The 24,469-nt window shown below is 49.6% G+C and overlaps 3 protein-coding genes across 3 annotated transcripts in view; 2 read left to right on the top strand and 1 right to left on the bottom strand.

Moving 5' to 3' along the window:
• xpo7 (exportin 7) overlaps positions 1-1,878 on the top strand; it is a 41,987-nt gene extending 40,109 nt beyond the window's left edge. The window contains exon 28 of the mRNA XM_088933179.1: positions 230-1,878. Coding sequence (XP_088789305.1) covers positions 230-323 — 94 coding nt within the window. The 3' untranslated portion in view covers positions 324-1,878. The remainder of the gene's footprint in view (positions 1-229) is intronic.
• A 1,262-nt stretch (positions 1,879-3,140) lies between these two features.
• Positions 3,141-6,897, bottom strand: pbdc1 (polysaccharide biosynthesis domain containing 1). The gene is made up of 6 exons (XM_088933192.1): positions 6,850-6,897; positions 6,343-6,408; positions 5,748-5,807; positions 5,219-5,359; positions 4,983-5,094; positions 3,141-4,457 (listed from the first exon to the last, which is right to left on the bottom strand). The coding sequence occupies exons 1-6, from the start codon at positions 6,877-6,879 to the stop codon at positions 4,333-4,335; spliced, it is 534 nt and encodes a 177-aa protein (XP_088789318.1). The 5' UTR covers positions 6,880-6,897; the 3' UTR covers positions 3,141-4,332.
• Positions 6,898-8,870: 1,973 nt separating this feature from the next.
• npm2b (nucleophosmin/nucleoplasmin, 2b) lies at positions 8,871-13,683 on the top strand. Its single transcript, XM_088909475.1, has 9 exons — positions 8,871-8,922; positions 9,237-9,319; positions 9,488-9,610; positions 10,176-10,269; positions 11,083-11,207; positions 12,067-12,101; positions 12,622-12,658; positions 13,309-13,368; positions 13,635-13,683. Exons 1-8 carry the CDS (start codon positions 8,871-8,873, stop codon positions 13,345-13,347), a joined length of 588 nt encoding a protein of 195 aa, XP_088765601.1. The 3' UTR covers positions 13,348-13,368; positions 13,635-13,683.
• Positions 13,684-24,469: the final 10,786 nt, after the last annotated feature.

Raw genomic sequence — 24,469 nt, 5'->3', positions numbered from 1 at the left:
ACACTCAAGGAGCTCCCGATTTGAATGCGTTAGATTTGCACTCTGTCCTCGAGACACCGAAGCAATGTTCCAGAGGTGTTACTAACCTCCAGGTGCGTGCAGGCGCGTCCAGGTACATGCAGGCACGTCCAGGCACGTCCAGGCATGTGCAGGTTTGTGCAGGCACGTCCAGGCACGTGCAGGTTTGTCCAGGCCTCACAGTCGGCTTTCCTCCTCCTCTCCCCGGCAGGTTTACACAGAACCTCTCTGTCTTCCGGCGGGAGGTGAACGACTCCATGAAGAACTCCACGTACGGCGTCAACAGCAACGACATGATGAGCTGACATTCCGGCGAGGCCCCGCGAGCGCCGCCGCCCCTGCGCCCCCTCGGCCCGGCTGCCGCGGGAGGGGCGCGTCTCTGGAGAGCGCGTTTCTGACCGGGCCTCAGCCTCCTCCCCCGCCCTTCCTCCGCGCTCCCTCCTCCTCCTGTCCCTCTCTGCTCCTCCTCTTCCTTCTCCTGTCACTCACTGCTCATCCTCTTCCTCCTCCCTCCCTCCTTCTGTCCATCCCTGCTCCTCCTCTTCCTCCTCCTCCGCCCCCTCCCTCCCTCCCTGCCTCCTCCTGTCCCTCCCTGTTCCTCCTTCCACCCCGCCACCTCCCTCCCTGCCCCTCCTCTTCCTCCTCCCATCCCTCCCTGTTCCTCTTCTTTCTCCACCTCTTCCCCCCTCCCCCCTTTTTTTTTTACATCAGCAAGTCTGTTCCCAGGGGTCCTGCAGCAGAAGAGGAGCAGGGTGGGGTGGGGGTGGGTGCTGGGGGGGCAGGGCTTGTGTGTGAATGGGGGTGCGAGCTAGGGTTTGGGGTGTGGTTGGGGGGGGGGAGTGGAGCATGGACTTGCGAAAGTGAGAAGTTCCCTTCCTGAACCCTTTCCTTTGCAAAAGGGTCGGAGGGGAGGGCCGGTACCTGTAGTACTCCGCTTCTGCCTGCCTTGTATAAAACAAAATGTACATTCTTTTCATAACATTTTGAACAATGTTTATAATAATTCAATTTAAAAAAGAAAACAGTGTGATTGCAATTTTTACAGAGTCTAGTAGTGAACCAGTGCTGAAGTGAGGGGTTGTGTCTGTATGAAGAATAAAGCAAAAAATTATATATATATATACAGGTGATGCATAATACTGGACTAGAATGCGTGAAAAAGGATAGGTGTTTGGCAGGGGGGTAGGGAGGGGGACTGAAAAGAGAATTTCTCAATGTTAATCATGTTGTATATTTTCCTTGTAACGTTTGCGGTCGACCCACGTACAGCCGAATCTGTAAATACGAGAAACTCCTGCTCCCTTGCAGATGCAGATGTGAAGTGTGTGCTGCAGATGCCAGACCGGGCTCATTCCTGTCAGGGAACTGGGGGGCGCGGGGGGGGGGGGCTCCCACCCGGGATCTGGCGAGACCCCCCCCTCCTGTCTTTTCGAATCAGAGAGGCCTGGCACAGTCGCCCCCCCCCCCCCCAAAATTAATTTGAACCACCCTCCTCCCCCTTCCGAAGGACCCCCCGTTTTCTTGTTTTAGTAACGGCGGAAGTAATCATGCAGAGTGAAGTACAATGGAGCTCAAAATCAAATGGTGATGACTTCTATTAGCAACTTCTGTTATTCTCCACAACTATTGCTGCTAATTGTTTGTGAAGACTAGAACATCTCTAACCTGTCGGCACTCATGAATACTATTTTTTTTATAGTTTTTTTTTCATTTTTTTTTATTTTGTTCCCTGATGTGAATGCGTCCTTGGCGACTGTGTGTTGGGTCCATTGAGTGATAAGGTAGCTGGTTGACCTGTTTGGATGTCTGCTGCATATAGTGTAAGCATTGTGACTGCAAATAAACGTCAATGGTTTATACTGAAATTACATTTCTGTGTACGTATTGGTTAGAGTACATACAGGAATATCGGCAGCGTGCCTCCTGAACTTTAGAAAACAGGCTTCTACATGTGAAACGCATTTCTTTTTTTTTTTATTCCATATCATCAGCCCCTTCCAGTGTAGAACTGGAACTAGACTGGAACAAGCTGTCCAGCTGTGTTGTTGAAGCCCAAGAGCCTGGCTGCTCAATTGGCCAGTAGCAACAAAATTTCTTCATTGAAAGGGTGGAGGTAGTAGAGAACAGGCTGCCAGCCTTGTTGTTGAGGCCTGTAGCTGGGCTTCTTTCAGGAAACAGCTGGAGGCATCCTCCGATCAGGAAGCTACTAGAAACCAAACGGGCCAGATGTGTTAAATGGCCTCCTTCACTTCTGTTCCTGTGCAGCATAGTATAGTCCGTCTGAGAGCAGACTGCCAGTTAAGACTCGATGTAGTAAACCCCCAGGAGTCCACCTGAGCGGACCAATTCAGAATTGCATGCACTGAACAAAATGCCATTTTAGACCAGGTTCGGAGGCCACTGTGGACAAAGTTAACGCCGCCCCCGTGTTCTCCGTGGCTCTCCGAGCGGTTTCGAGGCAAAGCCCTTGTACGCGTTTGCGTTCATTCTCACTCTCTGAAGCGCGAGCAGCACGTCGGCCTGCTTGGTCACGAAACCCAGCACAGCCATGTGAACGGGCGTACCTGTTCCTTGCCAAAGCACAGTCGGCTGCTGCTTCTGGTTTGGGCCGAGTCTTCACTAGTCCCTTTTGAAGTCAGAATTTCATTTGTCAGGTTTTTTTTTTGGTCTATCGGCAGAACCCTTTTTTTTTTTGCCTTCTTACAAAGTCAGATACCATAGAGACCTGTGACGGTAAGTACGTCACAGCTGGGTACAGTAGTAGACCCCCATGTCGCAGGCTGGCAAGCGCTTGGGAAATATAGATTATCTGTACAACTACAGCCCACAGGTTGTATTATTTCTTCTGTAAAGACTGTTTTTGAATCCGACTTGTACCAGTGACCAGGCTGAAGGACAGGCTGACTTCCTTGCATCCATCCATGAAACAACCGGTCTCATCGCATCCAGACTCCCATCAGCATGACTGTCTGGCCGAGGAAGCCGGCCTTCGTCACGCAGCACCAAAACCAGCGACTGACACTGGGACTTGTACAACATCATCATCATCATCATCATCATTCAGCTTGTGTAAGACTGTCATCCTGATGGACGAGGACTGACAAGAGACAACTCATGAAGGGTGTGGATGAAACCCCGAGACTCCCACTCGGGGTCCTGCATTGCTGCTTTTATTGCAATACTGGACACAATTTTAATTTTTTTTTCAGAGGATAAAGAACTACAGGCATGTTTAAATATAAAATCACAGCCCCTCCATTATCAGTCATTAACTGCACAACCACTCATTACAGGCAGATGGGTTTATTGTTCACTGGAGACTAGCCCTGTCCAATGCTGGGATCCTCCATGCTGCATTCTGTTGCAGTTGAGCTTCATTAATTAAGCAACTTGTGTAGTTCAATTAAGGCTTTAATTGATTGCTGTATTTACAAGGTTACTTTCTCCTCCAGTTTTGGGAATTTGTTTTACAATAGTTAAAGAGAAAAGGCAACACAGTTCAATGTAACTGTAATACGAAGTCAATCAATGGTTCAGCTGAGAGCCCAGGTCTACTCTACAACAACCCCATCTGACATTTGTAAATTCGGCTGCAGACCTTAACATTGAATACAATAGTGTGGGATGTCCTCTCCCTCAACAACAAAAAATGAACATGGTTACTTTCAATAAAATAAAATCCTTTCCCCCCCCCCCCATTTATCAGCTTTGAAATCCCAAATACGGTAGATGATTTTTAAATGGAAATACTACAGCACCCTTTAGAGTTATGGATGGAACTGAAACAACAGCCAATGTTTCCTTCGTCTCTTGAGTGAAATCTTAAAGGGAAGGAAAACTGAGAGTGGCACTTCTACCATAGTGGGGCCAACAGCCCTGTCTCACGAACACAGAATCGCTGACGAGTGGCAGGTGACACCCCAAAACACCCAAAGCTCGGGATCCAAAGTGATCGTCGCCAACTACAATAGTGTTCATGTATTATTGGTGCTGTCAGTAACCCTCGATGTTCTCTGACGCTTCACGGTGAGAACCTTACTGTTGAATAGAGGACTTCATGTAGGAAAAACTGGACAGAACTTTAACCACCAACAAAAAAAAATTGACAGACATGAAATGAGAACCATGTCCAGATGGGGATCTGTGCATTTGACTGCCTTAACTCTTTTTAACGTGGAAAGAAACGTCAAGTCTTTTCCTTTTTAAGTCTTGTTTAAGCCAGTCAAGAGTCCGAATCGGATTCCAAAAATGAAGAAGGCAGCGCATCTGCGCTCGTGAGGAAGTCCTTTTCGAACGGAGGGGCACCTCAGAAGATCAGCTCTGCTCCTGGTGCTCGCCCACGGCTCTCGACTTGCCCTTGGTGCTGGCCTCAAACACAGCGCTGTTGTAGCCCTCCCTATTCCTTGCAATTTCAATGGCAAAAAACTGGATCCTTGTAGCTGTGGGGGGGGAAAGGATTCCTTACAAAACGAGCCTTTTCTGAACAAAGTTGGTAAGCAATAAGGCAAAGAGCCCAGCCATGTTATTGAAACCAATAACCTTTGTTTTTTTCCCCCCCAAGACAGATGGATGAGATCCTCCAATCAGGACAGGAGGCACTACAGTACACAATGGGTGGTGGGGGTGTGTAACAAGCTCCGTGGCCATGTTGTTGAAGCCAATATCCTGGCTTCTTTTAGGAAAGGACCACATGAGATCCTAAGATCAATCACATACAAGCTAGATTGGCTGAATGGTCATTATGTTCTTATGACTCTCCATCTGTGGCCAAGGCTCTTTTCCTAAAACACTTCTTTTGCAGAGAATGAAAAATAAATGGGCTAGGACAGTGAACCCATTCCTGAATGCATTATTGGCAAATGCGTAGAATTATTATTTTTTCTTTATCAGTTATAGTACAGCATCATTATGAGCTGAAACAAGTCTGAGCGGCGCAAAGCTTCCGTCTAGCTCAACAGGCTTACCAAAAATTGTGTTCTCCTCGGTATAGTCTCTCTCACAATCGAGGCGCAGCAGAGTGCCGTAGTTGAAGTCTTCGACAACACCTTCAAACAGATTGCAGAAAGGTCTCCATTTCTAGAACCAAAACATAAATGATCACGTTTGTTTTGTTTTTTTTTGCTGTCCAGCTCCCCTAAGTGCCATTCTATGAGTAATTGTTTCACAGACTGATGATAAAAGCTCGGAAGCGGTCCATCACCTCCTTAGCCTGCTCCGATTTGAGATCTTCAGGGTCCAGGACTTTAATATTCAGATCGGGAAAGGCCTTCCTGAATTCTGTGCAGATCTTGTCATCCACTTTTGTAAGCTTCAAGAACTTAGGATCTACAGAGGAGATGAGCTGTCAAGAGAGAAAAGAGAAGCCAGTGTCGACAAATACCTGGCATGCTTTTTTGAAACCAGCGGCTAAAAGTGATCACTTTCTTCCTTTTGCTGATACAGTATCCCTCCCTCAAACAACAGCAAAACATAATCAGGCAGTTTTTTCCACAATAGTTCAGTACAGGTGTCATCCCCTGGGATGAGCGTCTGAGTTAGGCCCTGCATGATGAACAATGCCAAGTTACACTAGACTACTGCGGCCTTTGTGTCTGTTAAGATTAATGCCATCATTCTGAGATCTTGGGAAAGATGTTATCGTGACTAATTTAACTGCTTCATATGACATTTCCACTGCACTATCAGCTACAGCAGATATACGAATAAAAATTGCTCTGAACGTAACTTACGTTGAAGTAGATTTCAGCATGCTGATAGGCCTTCATCGCCCACATCATCTCCAGTTGAGGCTAAAAATCATAAATAATTTCAGAAAACCCATTTAACAAGTTTACCCTCCTTAAACAATTCATGAAATTGTATCTGAAGCACTTGCCTTTGCACACAACAGCAAACATTGTGTTGTGTAAAAGACAAAAGTGGAACCTGTTAACCTGAACAGTAGTGTTCCACTAGCTGTTTGGTCTTTATCTCTAGCCTGTTTAAGACATACTTGGAAATCTTCAGCTACCCAATTAATGTGATTCCTGAATGTGTAATCTTGCCGTATTCTGTAAACACATCACATCTCTCACACACACACACACTTCAGGGAACTGCTGCGAACTGCTGGGAACTTCCAGATGTGGCCGAAGACTAAAATAATCTCAACAGGGCGAGAAAACACACAGCAGTGCGCTCTCTGGGGGGGAAGTCTTTGCGTGCAAGACTTCAGGAACAGGCCTCGGTTCCTAGGCACTCAGCTGCTAGTAAGCACCACATCTTCTTTTCTGTATATCATTTTTAGACATCGCTTTAGCACAGGAATCGTAGAATGCCACTTACATCATTTCCGTAGGCTTCCGCTGGGAGAGACAAGGCGTGCGCGGCCGCGGCAGCTCCCTCCGCACCCTGAGAACCGAAAGAGTTTGTTTTTTTAGTCCAACTACTGTAAAACAAAAATACTACATTTGTCAACAGCAGTCGAAACCTATGCATTAACCTCGCGATCCAGTTTGCAAAAAAAACATCGCTGCCTTCCCTTGAACCGATTAAAACCACGCCTCGACGTTTCAGCGGTTGCTGAACAGAAAGGGCAGCTCTGGTTATAATTTAATAATTATAAAAAGACTTATTCTTTTAAATCGCATACAGGGTTGGTTATGTCAGTTCCACAACACGGCCGTGTACGGGGACAGCGAGGTACACGTGGGGTCACTATTCTCCTGTTCTTTGCGGACCATGACGAAAAACGACACAGTTTATACCAGATACAGAGTATATCAGCGGGACCAAAAGAAAAAGAAATAACACAAAGCTCTATACGTGTTTTTTAATCCATATTTTCCTCACCAGAGAATCCAAACCTCCGACCGACGCCATTGCGATGCTCTCTGACCTCTCAACTTTGACCCCCCGCGTCACACCGGGGTGGCAGGCGGGTGAAAGAATTGATCCGGCATACTTTATTTTTATTCCACATAGCGTCTTTATAAGTGGCTTCTAATGGCATTTTCACACGTCTCGCCAACTGGAATTTACTACTGATAAAAAAACAGTCGGTTTTGAGTGTTGAATTGCTATAATAAATTGCGTATTTTAATGTCAATGTGCGCTTACAGGCGTGTCGGTACCTTGCGAGCTCATACCGTTCAGTATGGGGGTAGTATCACTAATTGGCACGACGGTTCTTCTAGGTTAATCGAGCTCTAATCGAACTGAATAATGAAACTTTGTCCGTCGGCTACATCTCGGACAGTCCAGAAGCTCATTTATATCTACTCTTTGGTTATTAGGGGGGCATGATTGGTAAAGTACAGGGGGATATTTGGCCAGGACGACAGGGTAACACTCCTACTTTTTTCGATAAACACGCCGGGATTTTTACTGAGCACAGAGAGTCAGGACCCCGGTTTTATGTCTCATCCAAAGGACGGCGTCTTTTTTTTTTACAGTATAGGGTCCCCCTCACTATACTGGGGCATTAGGACCCACACAGACCGCAGGGTGAGCACCCCCTACAGGTCACACTAACAACACCTCTTCCAGCAGCAGCCTTAGTTTTCCCCAGGAGGTCTCCCATCCAGGCACTGGCCAGGCTCCCACCTGCTGAGCTCCAGTGGGTGTCTAGTTGTGACCAAATATGACACATTTATCCATTTTTGGCAATATTTGTCAATTACGAAATATTTAAAGCGGAATTTAGAGGACAAACGGATAAATGCAGTGAGGTTTCGTCTCACTGTACTTAGACATTCGAGAACATCTCTTGGATTACAGATACAAGGGCAAAGGGAGTTGCAAACCTACGCAGGGGGCAATTGTGTCTTCCAAAAATCTGAGCTCAAACTACCGTTTGCAAAGGGAAAGTAGTTAGCGGTGAGCGCCGCAGTTGAAATCTTTTTTGAGTGACGACCACTCAACTGCAAATTTGAGTTCTGCTGGAAGTCACTAGTTTAACAAAACTGCCTTTTCGCGACGTCTTGCCGGACGAAATGTCATTTAGTGCTCGTGGCGCTAAATGCCCACTAGAGGGCAGCAGAATTCCTTCGACAGACAAACTACGGCGCTCAAATCCTACAGTATGTGGCAATACAGGGGTGCCGGACCTCTTCAAACTGGAGTGACTGTCCGTCCCTTACAGAGGGGTATCTCCAAAGTCTTGAAAAGCTTTAAATTTTCTATTTTTCCTTTGACTAATTTGTTGACTGCGCCGCTGCCTTGATTCCGGTCTGTTTGTTTCAGAGGCGAGCACACGCAACACACCCCCTCTCCTCTTCCTCCTCCTCCTCCTCAGCCTGTCAGCGCTCGGTCGCTTTTGTTTTTTTGCGGTTCACTCTGCAGCCAAACCATCAGGACCCCCCGGGCATGTTCGTCACCTGTATCCGGGCCATACCCCCGAAACAAAATGACATGCGTTAACCCAAAAGGCGCCCAGTCAGAACACACCTTGCATTTCCAATTATAATCACACGCACCGACGGGTTTGCGTGCTGTGACATTTTAAGTATTCCGAGGCTGGCGACAATGTCTTGAGAGTGCAACACTGATGACCTGCCCCTGTCCACTGGTACCAATTGACGAGCGGCAGCTCTGATAGGGCCCGAGTCTCATTAGAGCCACCTGCCCGTTTTGCACCCGTCTTTTTAATCCGGGAATTGGGAAACAAAATCGCTTTATTGCTATGCTCCGTGATAAGCGGGAGGACGGCTCTCCGTTTGGTTAATAATAATAATTAAAAAAGGTGATCTGTTTGCTGCGACCTATCGATATTGTTCTATTTTTACGACACTTGCATCGCCACCGTTTAAAGAATATTCATACTTGCTGTTTTGTTTATACACGTGCTTACAGATCGCTTGAGGAGAGTATCAATGGCTCATAGTACTACTAACAAACCGGAGAAGCCTCTTTCGACTTTATGGGGTATTTCACCGTTTTTAATTCGATTATAACGAAGTTACGTTTGTGTCTCGAGAAATTAGCGGCCTAAAAGCTTTCTTGTCCTCGGGGTTCAAGCGTATGAGCAGTTTTTTCTGGGTTTAACCTTTTTTTAACTGTTTATATAAAATACAAAGCTCATCATTTATTTTGTAACAGATCGAAGTCGAGATATGCTACTCTAGTGTGTGAGGAGGGGGGAACAAAACTGAGAGGTCCTTGTTTTATGGGGAAAAAAAACTATCCGACCGCGCCAGAGTAACATTTTAAAATGCCGTTTGCCTCCCTTCCCCATACAGGTTGCGAATTGAACGAAAAAGACAGGACGAGCACGTTTGCGACTGACGACTCGAAGCACCAACACCAGTTGGCTCTCAGAACGGTACGTTTGACGTCCACAGCTGGCGGCGATTGGGGAGTGTGTGTGTGTGTGTCGCCCGTTTTAAGTTTTATTTTACATAATGCAAGGAGAGAAAGGGTGCTGTGATTGAGTTGTGGAGCCCGGTTCGCTGGGGCTCTTCACCGACTCTGGCCGCTGTCCCGCCCGCAGATGTGCCTGGGCGCCGACGCCAAGGACGAGTTCAACATCGTGGAGCTGGTTTCCAAATCCGAGGACGGCGCCGAGATCCGAGCGGTGCCGCTGGCGACGCTGAAGGCCTCCGCGATGCCCACGGTGAGCGTGTGTGCGCGGCCACTGGACTATTTGTTTGAATTTAGGAGCGATTTTGGCAAGTCAAAACTGTGCAGAGGGGAAATCGCAGAAGCCTGTTGACCCAGACATCCCAACTTTGAAACATTGATTTCAGGGAGGGAGGGGAGGGGTCGTCCCTCCCTTGAAAACTTGCGGACTGGGGTTCCCTCTTGAAATAAATTACAGCGATATAATTAAATCATTCGCTGATAGATACTATACTATATAAATGCAATACACTTTAAATACTATAACTCATCAGTCCAGTTGAATAATCTCACTTTCTCTGCAAACTTGCGTTGTACAGAGATGCGGCGTTGTTGAGCAGATTTTGAGAAATATTTGGGAGCTGGGGGCGATTTCCGGGAGATTATGGATCACTTGGGGGGGGGGTGAGGGAGGAGACGCCGATTTCTGGGAGACTCCCGGACCTTCCCGACCGTGAATCGGTCCGGTTACTCGGTGCCCGTGTTGCGTGTGCCTGTCGAGGCTGGGAGGCTCCTCCAGCCCTTCCGAGAGGTTGTGTACGAGGTCCCTTGTCTTTCAGGTCAACCTGTCTGGCATCGACCTCATCCCGCCCGTGACCTTCAGGCTGAAGACCGGCTCGGGGCCGGTGTATGTGAGCGGAGAGCACGTTGCGTGTAAGTCGCCGCCATGCGCACGCAGCCGGGACGAGTTTAAAACGCACAGAGCTGGCCGTGGGGTGGGGTTCCGTTTCGCAGGTGAGACTATGAGGACGCGGAGCGCATCGCTGTGTAGCGGCGCTTGAGACGCCTGTGCGAGTGCACAAGAGAAGATCCCTATATCTGCATGTGGTGCTCGCTGGGCTTGAGTGCGTCCCAGCGTTTTGTAGTCCTTCTAAAGCACACGTTTGGTACTGTAAGCAATGCTGGAGGTGCAACACTGTTAGGTTTGTCCAAATATATCTGTAGCGGCGAAAGTGTACTGTGACCTGTTTAAAAGGCAAGATGCTTGGCTGGCTTGTTCCAGCCTCCCCCAATCCTTTGTGTAAAGCAGACTGGGGAAATTTACATAGTTGCCTTTTGAGTTTCGACCATGTTCCACAGTCAAGAAAGGGGGAGCAGTCCTACCAAAATGATAGCCCCTGTTCTTGGTGGCTATGCAGCAGATTTTGACTCTCAGGGCACATGGACTCAGACACAAACACACACTCGGCTCCGGACCAGTTTTCACAGAAGCCAACAAGCTCAACAGTAAGTTTTTTGGTCTGTGGGAGAAAACCGGAGCACCTGGAGGAAATCCGTGTGAGCAGGAGAACATGCAAACTCCCCACATAGTATCCCAGGTTGGGACTTGAACCCAGGGCCACAGCTCTGTGAGGCAGCAGACAACGAGCCACTGTTGCCCTGGCCTGAAGAGTTGGCTTCGGTAAGGTGTTGTGGTGCCTTCTTTGTGGGTTTTTATCAAGTTTCTCCTTTCTAATGCTTCTTCAGTGGAAGATGATTACTCATTTGATGAGGACATGGAAGAGGAGGAAGAAGAGGAGGAGGAAGAGGTGATTGAAGAATCGCCCCCCAAGCCTGTGAAGCCTGCCCGTAAGAATACAGGGGCAGGCAAGGTGGGTATTCTTATACTCCTCACAAGTGTAGGCGTAGCGGAGCTGGTCTGGGCACGGTGATGTCGTCGCCCTCCCTGCGCGCAGCAGGGACCTCAGCCGCCTGGGCTGGGGGAGGTCTCCTTTAGCTCACTCGGCTGGCTCCCTGGTGCGTTACGCCGGAGACCCGGGATCGCGCCCCAGCTGTGGCGGGGTGGAGCGGTGGAGGGCACGAGCCCGCGCGGAACCGCGACAGTCACAAAAGAGATGATTCATTATCCTCTTCTCGCATGTGAGGAGTTTGGAGTTGGTGGACAGGCGCCAAACCCCCATGTCGGGTCTTGGCAGAGACGGGTTTTCCCTCCTGTTCGACTGCCACTGACCTGACTGTTCCAGAGGAAGGCGAAGTGTTCACGGGTGGGTGAAGGGGACTGTGAAACCAGGAGCACGTGCAGGATGGCAAGCCTGAGCAGCACCCGGGCTCCTCTTGAACGCTCTGCTTGCAGAGGGCACCGCTGGCACAGCGGGCCTGTGAAGGACTGTGTGGAAATGAGGGTCAATCTTGTGGCGTTGCGATCTAAAATGGGTCAGTCTTAGTTTCTGTAATTCAGAACTCCCTTTTTGTTTTTTAAACCTTGGACAGCAGTTCATCAAGTTAGTGGCTAATGTTACCTAGCGCCTTCACTTAAGAGTAGTGGGCTGTCAAATGTTCCGTTGCTGCCCTTAAACCTCTAATGCTCTAATAAGCATCTAATACTTTTAAATTTTTTTGTTTAGCTTGATCAAAATGTTCCACTTACTAGATAAGCATCTGTGAAGAGGCAGGGTGAGGTGAGGTGACCGTTCGTACTCGGGGCTGATTCTGCGAGCTTCTGTCTTGCAGAGGAAGAAGCCAGAGAAAGGCGACGAGGAGGAAGAGTGAGTGTGCCAGCTGGTGTCTGCCTCCTGCTTGTGTTGTAGCCCTGCCCTCTCTGCCAGTGGTTCCCCGCACTGGTCCAGAGGATACCCCTCGGTCATCTTTGTCTCCTGTTTGAGCCTAGTTAATTGCAGGAAAAAAAGGATTTTAATTTGAGACATATTGTTAAATTGGCTTTCAGCTCTTGAGGTATCTGGAAGGAATATGCAGTTAATCGGCCTTGTGTTAATGTCTGAGTTTGAGCCCAGGCAGGCTGTACCTAGGTACTAAAGGTTGCAGTGTTCTCATTTTAAGGCACATCATGTTTCATCCAGAAAGCAATTGTTTGATCTGTATTAGACCCTGAGTTGGGGTTTTGTGCATCAGCATACATCTGAAATCTCCAGCATTAACATGATAAAAAAAAAATCTATGAATTAAACAAATCCAGACTGTTTGGGTTGGATTTTGAATTGTGAGCTATATCCAGTTGCATGGAATGGGACAACGCTTGCTCAGTGATCTCTTCTTTTCTTGTTGAAGAATTGTTTCGGAAGAGGAGAACAGTCCACCTAAAAAGGTACGGTCCGCTTCATCTAATTTTGATTTTTAAAAAAAAAAACAGCAATTTGATTTGGTCACTACAGCCCTGCTTTAGTGAGTCACTGGAGGATTTAGAATGAAAGAACATGAGACCGTGCGAGAGAGAGGAAGTCATGTGGCCCTTCTAGCTGGTGTGGTAGACAATTGATCCCAGGTTCTCCTCCCGACATTTCCAGAAAGAAACCTGGGTTTTGCCTCAAGGACATGGCTGGGCAGCTTGTTCCACACTCCCACCGGCCCTGCTGTGGTCTTAACGCACTTCCACGCAGTTCCCACTAATGACCCCGAGATTGCTTCCCTGTTGATACTGAAGATGTCCTGAGCTGTCCTCGTTTGCACTCTTGAGGTCGTTGAACATTTGGTTCAAAATTTGGATCCGAATGTCCCCTTTTAAGAAGCCCTGATAGTCGGATTATTTTAGCCTGAGAAGTGTACGCAATATTGAACCACTGTCTGGCCACTGTTCGTGGAGGGTGTGGGTCTCTAGTGGGTGAAGCTCCTGTGGACCTGGGGTTGGGGGGGGGGCATTCGCTCCCACAGTCTTGCAGCTCGGCACGTGCTGGTGGGTCTTCGGAGGAGGTTTGGTTTTTAAGTCCAATTTTTTTTGTCTTCCTTACTCCTCTTCAGGGAAGGGGGCGAGGAAGAAAGCCAGCTGCCAAGAAGTAGATCACCAGCCAGCTCCTGGAGGTAACGGGCGCCTTAGTCTCGGAAGGGGGGCTGGGAGGTGTTTTAAAAACAAACCAGGTCCTTGTCAGTTCTCTTTCTCTGTGGTGCAGTGGGACCCCAGCATCTTTCATGGTAAATTTTTGGTGCCGACAGTTAACCAGATTCCCAGCACAAAGCACACGCTAGATGTCCGTTTCATACTAAACAGACCAGTAGTTTGCCTGATGAATATGTGGCTTCACAGAACCTGTTCCATGCACTCAGACGGCCATTTCTCTTTCTTCTAGGTGCAGTTCACGGAGGGAGAGCCCTTGGGGAACACCACGCATGTTGTAAATAGGTTTTTGATATGAGGTCCTAGCGGAGCCTCGGCTGTTTTTGCCATTTCTCCTGATGGGATATTTGATTTTGTTTTATCAGAGTGGACCGCAGAGCACGGGGTGGGGGGACGATGGTAGCCTGCAGTTAGTCTGTTTAGCGGAGGGCACAGTGGGCCGTCTGAGCAGGATTGTTCAGTGGCTAATAAAGCGATCTTCTTGGGATCCGTGTCGCCCACCTTCTTCCTTTCCAAAACCTCCAGCAGCCTGGAGCAGCGGCTCAGGGGCTCCTGTTTGCTTCTTGAAGGTTACTGTTTTCTGTTGTACCGTTTGCCTGCAACGCTTCTTCAAATCGCTGTTGAAAAGGCTCTACAGTGGGAAGTACCCAGGTATTGTTCAGTCAAGCTGTGGATCAGGGTACAGGGATAAATATTTGATGGTAGAAGGTTTAAAGGACACTCAGTTCCTAAGGGTCTGGGGTCTTGTGGAAGTAACTCCTGTATTTTCGACTAGCTCATTTAAACATTGAGTACAATGTACATGCATGAGTTCTCCGCTTTTCTTTGAAAACATGCTAAAAGATCCTGTGCCTTTGAGTGGATGGGGTGTTAACCCTGGGGTCTTGGCTGAACTGTGCTGTGGGCGATAGCAACGTCCTGCTGCTCGGCCTGATCTGGTGAAACAGAGCTGCTGGAGCAGAATGGTGCTGTCGCCCAGGTGGGGGCAGCACTTTACTGGCGGATGATGTGATGTGCTTTGGGATGAAAAGAAAGCCATTATGCTCACATTGGATGAGCTTTTGCCTCTCGCCTACAGAGGGCAGTACTGTGCTTTAAAACTCGCGATCAAACGTCATGTGCCAAAGCAATGCTTTGTGGAACTGCCTTACATTCTGTGGTAAAGGGGTGACTGTGCTGTAAAGCATCAGTGTTGCTGTAAAAGATTGTCCACTTGGTTATAAAGCAATATCTCCACGCATGCATGTAAAGACTTCTGTGCTTTTTTCCCCCCCCTTTTGCTTTGTACTTGAGCATGGCACATTATCAACAATGGCGTGCAATGAAATGCTTCATACATTTTTAAGCGCTTGATCGGTGTTTAAGCAGGGCTGAAGCGAGCTCCTCCGAGCTGGTGAAAGGGATCTGTAGATGTGCCTGAAACAGCTGCCCAGTCTGCCTCCTCGGTCACTTCATAGCTCCGGATTGGTGTAACAATTCAGGTGGCTGAAGCACAGAGCTGGGCACGTGACTGCCGCTAACGCGCTTTCTAATGAAAAGATTTACACAGTGTTTTTTTTTTCCAAAGCATTTTGCTTTAAAATTAGCTTTCTATGAAAGGGGTTAAATGCACCAGTGGAAATCTCCCTTTGAGGAGGACAACGAGGGCAATAACTGCAAATTCCATTGGGGGGGGGAGAAAATGGAGCAACTTTCTTCTGAAATGTCTGGTGGTTCTCCTGTTTTTTTGTGAAAGGAAGAGGGGAATTGTGGGATGGGCAAGGTAAGATGCTACTTCTCTGTGAAAGTAAACTTCTCCGGTTTTATTCACCACCCCCCCAACATGGAGTTGGACTACATCGGATCTTTGACTTCATACTCGGTGTCTAAACCCCCTGTTGGATGATTTTGTCCAGTAAGAAACCGCTTTGCCAGACAGCTATTCGTCAACATCTGGAATTGACTCTTGAGCGTGGGTACCGTTACAGGACTTTCATAGATCTGGTAACGTGTCCTATAGGATGTAAAGTGGGATACATACCAGAAGGCGTGGAACAGATTGGAAATGCCCGTAATCGCAAAAAAAAAAACATTTTAATAACTACAAGTCTTTTGCATGATTAAAATATCACAGACCTGAAGACTACACTGCTGAAGCGGTGAAGGTGTGCAGCAATACAGGGGCTGGGCATACAGCACACTCCGAGGTCCAGTTTGAAATGAGCACGAGTCCCGCACACAGCTGCGTCTCTCCCGTTTCCCCTGGGTCTTGTCGTGGTGTCGTGTCGTTAGAAAGGCCAGAGGAATGCTGGGAGAGGGGCATCGGTGTGGAGGGGGCGGGTGTCTTGGGGTTGAGTCCCTGTCAGGTTAAAGGCAGGGGGTGGGTGGGGGTCAGGGTTGCGCCTGCTGGGGCCTTTTGAGGAGCTGCGTTTGAAGGTGAGGGGGGGAGAGGCTGATGACGGCGCACAGCGGGACAGCGACAGGCGCCCCTGGAGCCTAGCGGAGGCCCCGAGATGGGCCGCTGCCACTCCTGTTAACACGTGTCGGGGTTAAGAAAATAAAGGCCAGCAAGCCAGTGTTTGCAGTGCAGGCCCTGCTGGACTCGAGTGTCTGACAGGCCGTGTGTTTCACTGAGGTGAACATCCCGTTTTGCTGAAGCTGTTTCACTTTTTTCTTAAATCTGTTATCGGTACAATCTTCAGCTTGTTTCCTACAGATGCCGGGGGCCTTAGTGAGCTCCCCCTCTCCCTCTGGTCAAGCTGCAGCTGGGGATGGTGTGCGTACTATTCGCGCAGGGGTGTCCATTTAGCGTGGCTGGGAAGTATCGCTTTGCCACCAGCTGGTGTTGAATTTTTTTTTTCCCCCCGCAGGTTGGAGTGAGACGCTGTACTGGCTGTGAAGAAACTGAGAGGTTCATTCCACACTGTAGTGTAGAAAACAGGGCATCAGGTTTTACATCAGAGCCTCCCTCAGCTGTGCGGTGTTGTTCCTCGCACCTGGAACAGTCTCAGCAGCCATAACCTTGCGTCTTTCTTGTCCACATCTCAGTGTGGAATTAGAGAAGAATTTTTTTTTCCCTTCCCAGTTGGGATAGGGGGAAGGTTTAGTTTTTCAGCTCCTGCTGTTGTTGGGCCTCAGGAGAGAGTACCTCCCCAGGTGTTGTGATCTGGTCGTTCAGGAGGGAAATGCGATTTTACCTCTTCTGTTTTAAATGCTCCTCATGCCGGCACTGCTGTTGCTCTGACGTGCTGCGTGAGTAACACTGGGGCGTGTTCGGGCTGAATTTTAATTTCCTAAAGAGACCTGCAGAAGGTCTCGATGCACAGTGGAGGAACACAATCGCTTGCCTTCACCGCACACTTTCCTCCCCGCTGAGCAGAGTCCATTACAGTAGAGACAGGGCCTGAGAGCAGGGAGAGCCACAATGGGACAGAGCCTCCTGATCAGTCTCGTTTGCTGGCCCTGTGCTTGAAACCAGTCCCGTGAGCAATGACAGGGAGGACTGAGGGCTAGTACTTTAACCCACGAAGGCTCCACAGCTGAAACGTTGTGGTTTTTCTTCTCTTTACAGTATGGAATAAACCTTTACTTGGGAACAAGTAAATAGTCTTAAACCTTTACTTGATCCTTTGCAGCCCCCGCGTGCCGCCGCGGCTCCTACTGGAACTGCTGGGACTGTAACCTCCCGGCGCCGCCCTGCCAGCATGTTCCCGCGCGGCACGCGCTCTGGGGGGGGGGTCGGGTGGCAGATGTACTGGTGTTGAAAGCGCTGGCTCCGCTGCACAAATGGCCGAAGGTGAAGAGGTTAGCGGCGCTGTGATGAAACGGACAGATAAATCAGGAGTGTCCGGCGCCAGGCTGGCCTGGGCCACCTGACGTTTCCTTTCAAAGTGGGAGCAGTCCCGGGACGCCCCTGCGGGCTCGGCCCCCCGTCCCCGCTGGAGCAGGGCCAGGGCCAGGGCGCGGGGAGGCCGTTCGCACCTCGTGCAGTTTTACAACGCCTGCATTTGTCAGCCCCTGTGCTGCTTATTGCCCCCTTTTGATGTGAGCTCAGAGGAGCCGTCCTTTCTTCTGATGGATTGTGGGGAGGGTGTCGCCTGGTTCCCGGCCTGGACCCCTTCAGGTTCCAGCTCAAGAGTGACGTTGTTGGACGCTGGTGACTTTCTTCTGTCAGGTTCCTCAATCGAATTGAAATATCAGCAGTGCCTCTTTGTCTTACTTAAACTCTGCTTGAGGTTTGGCACTGCGAAACTGCGTTTGCCTGCGAGACTCGGGTCTCCGAAGGCTGTAGTATGAATCTCCGCAGGAGGCGGAGGAGAAGTTCGGAGCTTTATCCCGTGGGTGATGCTGGTGTCGCCTCCTAGGCTGTCCGGGGTGTGATGATGGGTGGTGGCTCCCCCCTAGGGGCTGGACCCTGTAAGTGTCCCTGTGTGGCGTGCAGGTTGAGCTCTGTGGCCTGGATCAGGCCAGGAGTCCCGGGGTCAGGTGGGCACTAGTTAATCAGCGTCGTCGCGACTGGACGCCCGTGGGCTTGTGGTGACTGGAGCTCGCAGCCTGGCAGATGTTGATTGGCTCAGTGGGTGGGCAGCTGGGAGCTGATGGCCCTGTACCCTCTCTGAATGCCAGACCAGTTCAGCAGCCACAGCTGCGCGCCAAGGCTGTTGGGGGGGGGGAGTGTAATTCCTGCAGTGAGTCAGGTGCATTTCCTCAAAACGCACTTCCGTAGCGGACAGCTCATGTTTGGAAGTGGGACGCGTCCGTGCTGCCGATCCTGGTTTTCCGAGGGGGAGACAGTGTCTCCTTCGCCCTGCTCTTTCAGTCGCAGGAGTCGCAGTTCAGACAGATCGTGTTTCCTCGGGCTGTCGCCCTACCGGAAGAAAACACAAAACCGGGATTGTTGAGCAGAAAGCTAATTTGGGAAATGGCTTCTCCGCTCCTGTGAAGTTTGATCTCCTGTGCAGGTCACCTGCGCCGGTGCTCTGCCTCCTCCGAGACTGAAAGCCCCTTCTTGTTTGGGCTGAAAGGGCTTGCTGGGAGGCCAGGCCCCTTGGAGAGCACCTCCAGTATCTCACCTGAGCGCCACAGAGAGGCCTTTGTCTGTTTCTGTCCCCCGGGGTGTCCGACACTCATGGCCTCCCTCCTCCCTCCCTGTTCCCCCAGCTGCCCTCGGTGAGGCCGTGACAGCTTCACCAGAGCGGAGGTCACGCTCGGACCTGTTCAGCCTGTCATTTTTGCTCCACATGGGCAAATAAGCTAGAGGGAGATGGCCATGAGGGTGGGATAGTGGAGGGGTGGATATATTTTTTTTTTTTATTGCTCCAGCCGGTGTCGCCCTTCAGCTCATCTTGCATGGTTCAAGTGGGCTGTGGGCTAACCAGTGAGGTGTCTCTCTGGCATGTCATTGCATTGCAGTTGCAGTGGCTTTAGTGAACGTGTTCCTGGTCTGCAGGTGTGAAAAGAGCCCATCCTGGGGTTTTTTGTGCAGAACCTTCAGACAGAGTGTGAAGCCATACTGCTGAGTGACTGTCTCTGTGGGGTTTGCATGTTCTCCCTGTGGCTCGTTCTAGGTCCTCTGCTTTCCTCTCGCTTGCTGACGTGCTAGCTAGGTAAACCAGATTGGTACCCTGTCCTCTGGGAAGGGGTGGCTTCCTGGTGGTGGGTGGGTGGGAGCAATGGCGATTTTCCAATCCTGCCCCTGGTGACCCACACACCTGTTGGTTTTTGTTCCAGCCAAGCTCTCGGTTACAATCAAACCCTGCACTGACGTCATATAAGATGAATTAGAACTTTGTTCCCAGCTCTTAAACGTGTTGGAGCTTTAATCATTTTTTTTTGTGTAAGTGAAATAATATCCCAAACCTGTGCCTAAAAGCAATATGCAAGTATATGAAGTGTAAGCTTAGGTCCTGTTAGCGTTATGTTCAGTTTAGCTGTTTGAAGTGTTCTTGGGTTCAGCTGGTGGCTAGGTTTACGGTACTCCGCCTCTCTGCTTTCCGATCAGGTAGGGGGGGAGAGAGTGATGAGGAAAGGGGGAGATCAGGAAGTAAGTGCGAGAGGACATGGAGTTGTAAGTGCAGCTGTTCCCTTAATAAAAGGCCCAGAAAAAGAATATCCGTTCTGTATCGGCCACCATCACACGAACCCTACAGTTACAGAAACATCTTTCTTAGATGAGTTAAGGCTTCGATGATCTAATGAATGAAAACCAGCAGATGGGTGGGTAACCAGGACCAGGACTTGGAACACTGCGGTAGGTAAGGTGTTGTACAGCATCTTCTCCCTTGAGAAGCGTACGCCTGTCCTATCGCCCGTCTGTTCATGCCTGCTGCTGTTCTCCCGGGAAAAGCACGTTCTTTTCCAGTCTTGACTCCCCAATCCAGCGATTCCTCCTTCGCTGTCAGATCAGTGCTGCGTATTCCAGGCCAAAGGGGCGAGGGCTGGTTGGGAAAAGCTACCTGCTCTAGAAGCACTGAGGCTGGAATATCACCGGGAGGTGCGTTTCGGAGCCCGTGTTCCTGAAGTCTTCTCGGCCAGTAGTCGAACAGGCAGTGCAGCAGCTGAAGCGAGCACCTCTTTGCACCCGGGCCTTTGAGAGGGGAGGGGAAGGACGCTGGAGCCCTGAGCTGACTGTACACCATTGTCCTGCGGCGGGGAAGGGAGTTTCGCTCCCCCTCTCCTGTCTCGTCCCTTCTCCTGTCGGCTTGTGTTTTAATTGGAGTGACAGGGCAGGCCACAGGCCCTGGGAGAGGTGGGGGGCTTGTTGTGGGCAGTTAGGCTCCCCTCCCGTGAGGGTCCCTCAGCCTGCTTCTCGCCTGCCCCCCAGCTGATGAGGAGGGGGGGGGGAGTGAACAGCAGGGGCAGGAGCGGCTCTCTTCCAGCCCCCCGCCCCCCGCCTCCACCACGGCGGGTGTTCTGGACAGCTAGCCTGCCAGCGCCGGCCGTTTTCCCCTTTTTATTTTCAGTAACGCCAACGCGCATCGCTGCCGGTTTCTGCAAAGGGGCAACGTGAGGGGAGCAAGTTGCGAACTGACCCTACGTGGACAGGCGAATATGGCCGTGCGAATAGGCTTGATTATTGCCAAGTGGTACCTCCCCACTGAAACCGAATGCCAAAGAAGATGCTGTCAAGTTAAAGAAGAAAAACACAGGAAGGCTTCGTTCACAGGAGTGCAGACCTGGAAGTCGGAGCCGGGCCTTGCTTTTAACCTGGAGTAAGCTCTAATAAGTTCCCTAATATGTAGACGGTAGAATCCCTTGTGCAGGTGGGGGTCACACCAAACACAGATCTCCTCCCCTTTGTCCCAAGATGCACAACACAACTGGTTGAGTTCATGCTTCACCACGGAGAGCTGTGGAAAACATTTTCACTACAGCACATTCCTGCTGGCTGCCGCTGCACTGTTCTCCTGCTTCCTCCCTTTGCTGCAAGCCTCCAGACACAGAGCTGCATACTGGTCTGGATGTTTTTTTTTTTGTTTTTAGTGAATTGCCTTGAAAGTGTAGTTCCAAATCGGTTCTGTAATACGCGTGAGCAACCTTTTCTTTCCATGCAGAAAAATAAAGGAAATAAAGTACCAAGCCTTTGGTGTGTGCCTGTGTGACTGGAGCTGTCCATACTGCTCCTGTTCCTGGGGTGGAGTCTGCGAGGATGTAGCAGATTCACGACCGTGCAAAACAAAGCAATCGGCCCTTTCCAGAGCCCTTTACTCTGCGGGATGGACTGGCTCCGCTCTGACCGAAGGAGACTTGGGCTCAGTGTAGAGTACCTGGAATGTGTCTTTATGAGTGTGAAGTGGTGCCTTTTTTCCTCCTACTCCTTGATGTATTTCCGTGTTCTCCCTGTGCTGCTTTTTGCTCGTCTCCAAAAGATAGATCCAGGTAACCTTTGGAACTGATTACAAGACTACAAGGAAATCGAACCCAAGGAGCAGGACGAGTGTCCTCTTCCCCTCTGGCCTTTCCGCTGTACTGATACCAGCAGCTGATGAATTTCTCTCATTCGAATCGCACAGTCCTATCCCAGTCTACTTCTACCCCCTACTGCCCCCATGTGGCCCTGCCTACTGGTCCTTTCCGACTTTCACAAGCGCGTGTTGTACAGCAGTGGAAGTAAACAAGCTTATGAGTTAGACCTCAGATGGAGCAAAATCAAGAAGAGACAGGGGTGACCTTATTCGGGATTTTTTTAAAACCGTCTGCAAGGAACGGCCTAAACAAGCAAGCAGCCTTGGTAGCGATCAGCACTGGTGATTAAGGATCCACAGGCAGGGCCACTGATCTGTGATGGTTCCCGTTAGACGAGATCGCACTGCAGTCAGAAGACGAGATGAGTGTGGCCCTCTCAGAGGTAAATGCCTATTGGGTACTGGATTTAACCAGGCACAGCTCACAGGAGCGTGTCCTGTTGGTTTAGAGTTACTTAAGTATATATGTCAAGTATAAGTCTGCTGTGCTTCCCTCTGCACCAGGATTTCCAAACCGGTGTCCCGTTCTGGTGACCAGGGACACCTCAGAACCATTACAGCTGAGAGGAGGTCTTTTAGCCCAGCTAGCCTGTTTGGTGATCGCAGGATCTCATCCAGCTGTTTCTAGAGGGCAGTCGTGCTATCGGCTACAAGGTGAGGCCTGGTGGTTTGTCCTGGACTTCCACATGTCCAAGATTGTTCAATGGGATTGTCAACGGCTTAAACTCCACTTTAACCACCCTTGATGGAAGCCCGTTTTGACATTTGCACAGACTTTCATTTCTTTACAGACTTTGTGTTTCCTGTTAAAGACAAGTTACATGCACAATACAGAACATTATAATAATTCCTTACGCTTTCTGGACACTCCATTGAAGAGCTTCTTCAAAAAAGCTCTTTCTGGACACTCCATTGAAGAGCTTTTTACAGTAGAGGCACTGGGGACTCCCCTTCACACCTGGATGATGAGAGACAGTAGCCAAAGTCTCACAGTATGCTCCCCACACACCAGCTCTCAGTGGGGAGGAGAGCAGAGTGATGAAGCTATTACGAGGCCATGATTGGTACAGGCCAGGGGGAAATTAGGCCAGGAAGCCAGGGTAACACCCCTGCTCTTTTTGAGAAATGCCCTGGGATTTTCAATGACACGGAGAGTCAGGAAGGTGCCTTTTTTGCATCATAGTGTCCCAGTCACTATACGGGGGCATTAGAACCCACACAGACTACAAGGTGAGCGCCCCCTACTGGCCCCACTAACACCTCTTCCAGCAGCAACCTTAGTTTTTCCCAGGAGGTCTCCTATCCAGGTACTGGCCAGGCTCCCACCTGCTGAGCTTCACTAGGCTGCCAGCTGGTATAGCTGCTGGCTTACTATGGCTTCTCAAATACCCGATGATTGGAGCCGAGAGACAGGGAGAACCAGGAGGCCATGAGACCTGGGTAGCAGTGGAAAAATCCGACAGCTGAGGCCGGGGTGAGGGGCTTAGGGCGTCAGGGCTTGGGAGGAGCAGTTAGCCCAGTGCTGCCTGAGATGCCCTGTGCTGACCTTGTGCCTTTTGGTCACTGTTGAGCTCCCATTACTGCCCTGGATTGATTCATTGGTCGAGCAAGTGAAGCACAGCCTCCAGTTCAGACGCTGGTCATTTGAAGTGGCCCACGATTCCTGGCTTGGATAAAAAAAAGCTTGTGTGTCTTTGTTAATTAAGGAGCAGGTGATCTCTCGACAAGAGATAATACAACACAAATTATCTGTTGACAGTTTTGTTTCTTAATGTCTTTTTTCCTTCTTCTCAGGCATGCATCAACAAAGGCACTTTGTCGGGACCCAGTGCGCACAGGTGTCCAGGTGAGAAGAAACTGGAGTCGAACTTGTAATTTTTTGCCGTGTTTCCTTGCTATCTGTGAAGGTGTCCAGTTACGCTGCTCTCTCTGTGACCCCTGACCCTCCCCCAGCTTCAGCTGTAATCCAATTACTTCCATTACTTGCTGTGCAATTGTCAATGTAATTGTAAGCTTTTGACTCTGCTGCCTGATGAGACTGTTTGCTCAGTACGGTTCCTTTTCTTTTTAACTGCTTAGTTGCTGAACTCGGCTTCAATTGTCCAAGGCCTGCAAAACTAGCCAAATCAGTCTTTTCATTACTCTGTACAACTGAACGCTGTCAAGGTTAAGGTAAATGTTAAGGCTTGAATAAAAGCGTGGAAAGCTATTCATTTCTTTATGTAACCTCATGTGAGGTCATATTCCTTGTACAGCCATTCCTTGGACAGCTAGGTGCCCAAGGCATTTTATCATATGTGAGCAGCTTGCTTCATGAATTTTAAGTTTTGGAGGTTATTTTTTTTTATGATGCCTCCTTCTACAGTTTAATGTTTTCAGATGCTGCACTTCATGTTTTTTTGTAACTGTCTAACGGTCTTTTTGGATGGCAGGATTGGTGAAATAGTCACAAGTCGATCTCCTTTGCCTGCCTCGTCTTTTATTAATGCTGAATCTGTACCTCTCCCCAAAGCTGTGCACAGTTCTTCATCTTAATAATAATAATAATTCCTTTCACTTATATAGCGCCTTTCTGGACACTCCACTCAAAGTGCTTTAAAGGTAATGGAGGCTCCCCTCCACCCCCACCAGTGTGCAGCCCCACCTGGATGATGTGACAGCAGCCTTAGTGCGCCTGAACACCCCCCACACACCAGCTCTCAGTGGGGAGAACAGAGTGATGAAGCCAGCTCAGGGATGAGGAGTATTAGGAGGCCATTAGGTGTCCCCGTCACTGTACTGGGGCATGAGGACCCACACGGACCGCAGGGTGAGCGCCCCCTGCTGGCCCCACTAACACCTCTTCCAGCAGCAGCCTCAATCTTGGTTGCTTTTGTAATTGTGTCGAATTCTCCTTCCTGGAGCTTGGCAAAGACAGAGCCCTAAAACGCTGCTCAGCTCCGATCTGTCCCTGACGCTGCCCTGCTGTCGTTCACTGTTTCTGCCCCTCTGTTCAGATCCAACACAAGAAGGTGGGAGAAAAGTCTGCTGAGAGAGACCCCAGTGTGAGGACAGACTGCAGAAGGGTTTTTCTGAGACCAGAGCAGGTAAAAAAAACCTCTGTTGTCACAGAGGACTAACTGAA

The sequence above is a fragment of the Atractosteus spatula genome, chromosome 2 (genome assembly GCF_055471065.1).
Source record: "Atractosteus spatula isolate fAtrSpa1 chromosome 2, fAtrSpa1.hap1, whole genome shotgun sequence".
Classification (NCBI taxonomy): Eukaryota; Metazoa; Chordata; class Actinopteri; order Semionotiformes; family Lepisosteidae; genus Atractosteus; species Atractosteus spatula.
The sequence above is the reverse complement of the archived record's forward strand: the minus strand, read 5'-3'. Positions and strand labels throughout refer to the sequence as shown.

Coding starts and splice junctions, on each gene's coding strand:
- pbdc1 (XM_088933192.1), bottom strand. CDS start 6,879: ATGGCGTCGGTCGGAGGTTTGGATTCTCTG. Junction 5,808..6,342: donor CGGAAGCCTACGGAAATGAT/GTAAGTGGCATT, acceptor TATGATTTTTAG/CCTCAACTGGAGATGATGTG. Junction 5,095..5,218: donor AATCGGAGCAGGCTAAGGAG/GTGATGGACCGC, acceptor TTTTGGTTCTAG/AAATGGAGACCTTTCTGCAA.
- npm2b (XM_088909475.1), top strand. CDS start 8,871: ATGGCTCATAGTACTACTAACAAACCGGAGAAGCCTCTTTCGACTTTA. Junction 11,208..12,066: donor AGAATACAGGGGCAGGCAAG/GTGGGTATTCTT, acceptor TCTGTCTTGCAG/AGGAAGAAGCCAGAGAAAGG. Junction 12,102..12,621: donor AAAGGCGACGAGGAGGAAGA/GTGAGTGTGCCA, acceptor TTCTTGTTGAAG/AATTGTTTCGGAAGAGGAGA.